General features: G+C 64.0%; 1 protein-coding gene across 1 annotated transcript in view; it reads left to right on the top strand.

The window, feature by feature from the left end:
* Window positions 1–163, top strand: part of ETH_00035470 (hexaprenyl pyrophosphate synthetase protein, putative) — a gene marked incomplete at both ends in the record, with an annotated part of 2,393 nt that extends 2,230 nt beyond the window's left edge. The window contains one exon of the mRNA XM_013376644.1: window positions 43–163. Within this exon, the coding sequence (XP_013232098.1) occupies window positions 43–163 (121 nt within the window). The remainder of the gene's footprint in view (window positions 1–42) is intronic.
* Window positions 164–436: the final 273 nt, after the last annotated feature.

Here is a 436-nt window from a genome sequence, read left to right as displayed (position 1 = left end):
CCGCTGCTGCTGCCGCTACTGCTGCTGCTGCTGCTGCTGCAGACTGATGCACGACGACGTGCTGGACGAGGCCCCGACGCGGCGCGGGCGAACTTCGGCCCCTTTTGCCTTCGGCAGCAAAAAGGCCGTTTTGGGCGGAGACTTTCTTTTGGCCCGCGCGTGAGCTCCGGGTGTACGTACACCCCAGCGCATGCATGCGCAGCGGCGCATGCATGCGTTGCGGTGTACGTACACCGCAGGTGTCGCACGCCCCAACGCATGCATGCCCAGGGGCGCATGCACTGCCGGGGTGTACGTACACCGCAGGTGTGCGGACACTCCGATGCATGCAGCACAGAAACGGGTCCATGTCAGCCCGGGTGTACGTACACCCCAACGCATGCATGCACACGGGGTGCATGCACACCCCAAGTGTACGTACGCTCCAAGTGTATGT

Source organism: Eimeria tenella, genomic scaffold (genome assembly GCF_000499545.2).
Source record: "Eimeria tenella Houghton genomic scaffold, Eth_scaff3808, whole genome shotgun sequence".
In the NCBI taxonomy this organism is placed as follows: Eukaryota; Apicomplexa; class Conoidasida; order Eucoccidiorida; family Eimeriidae; genus Eimeria; species Eimeria tenella.
Note: the sequence above shows the minus strand (reverse complement) of the source record. Positions and strands in the feature narration are given on the sequence as shown.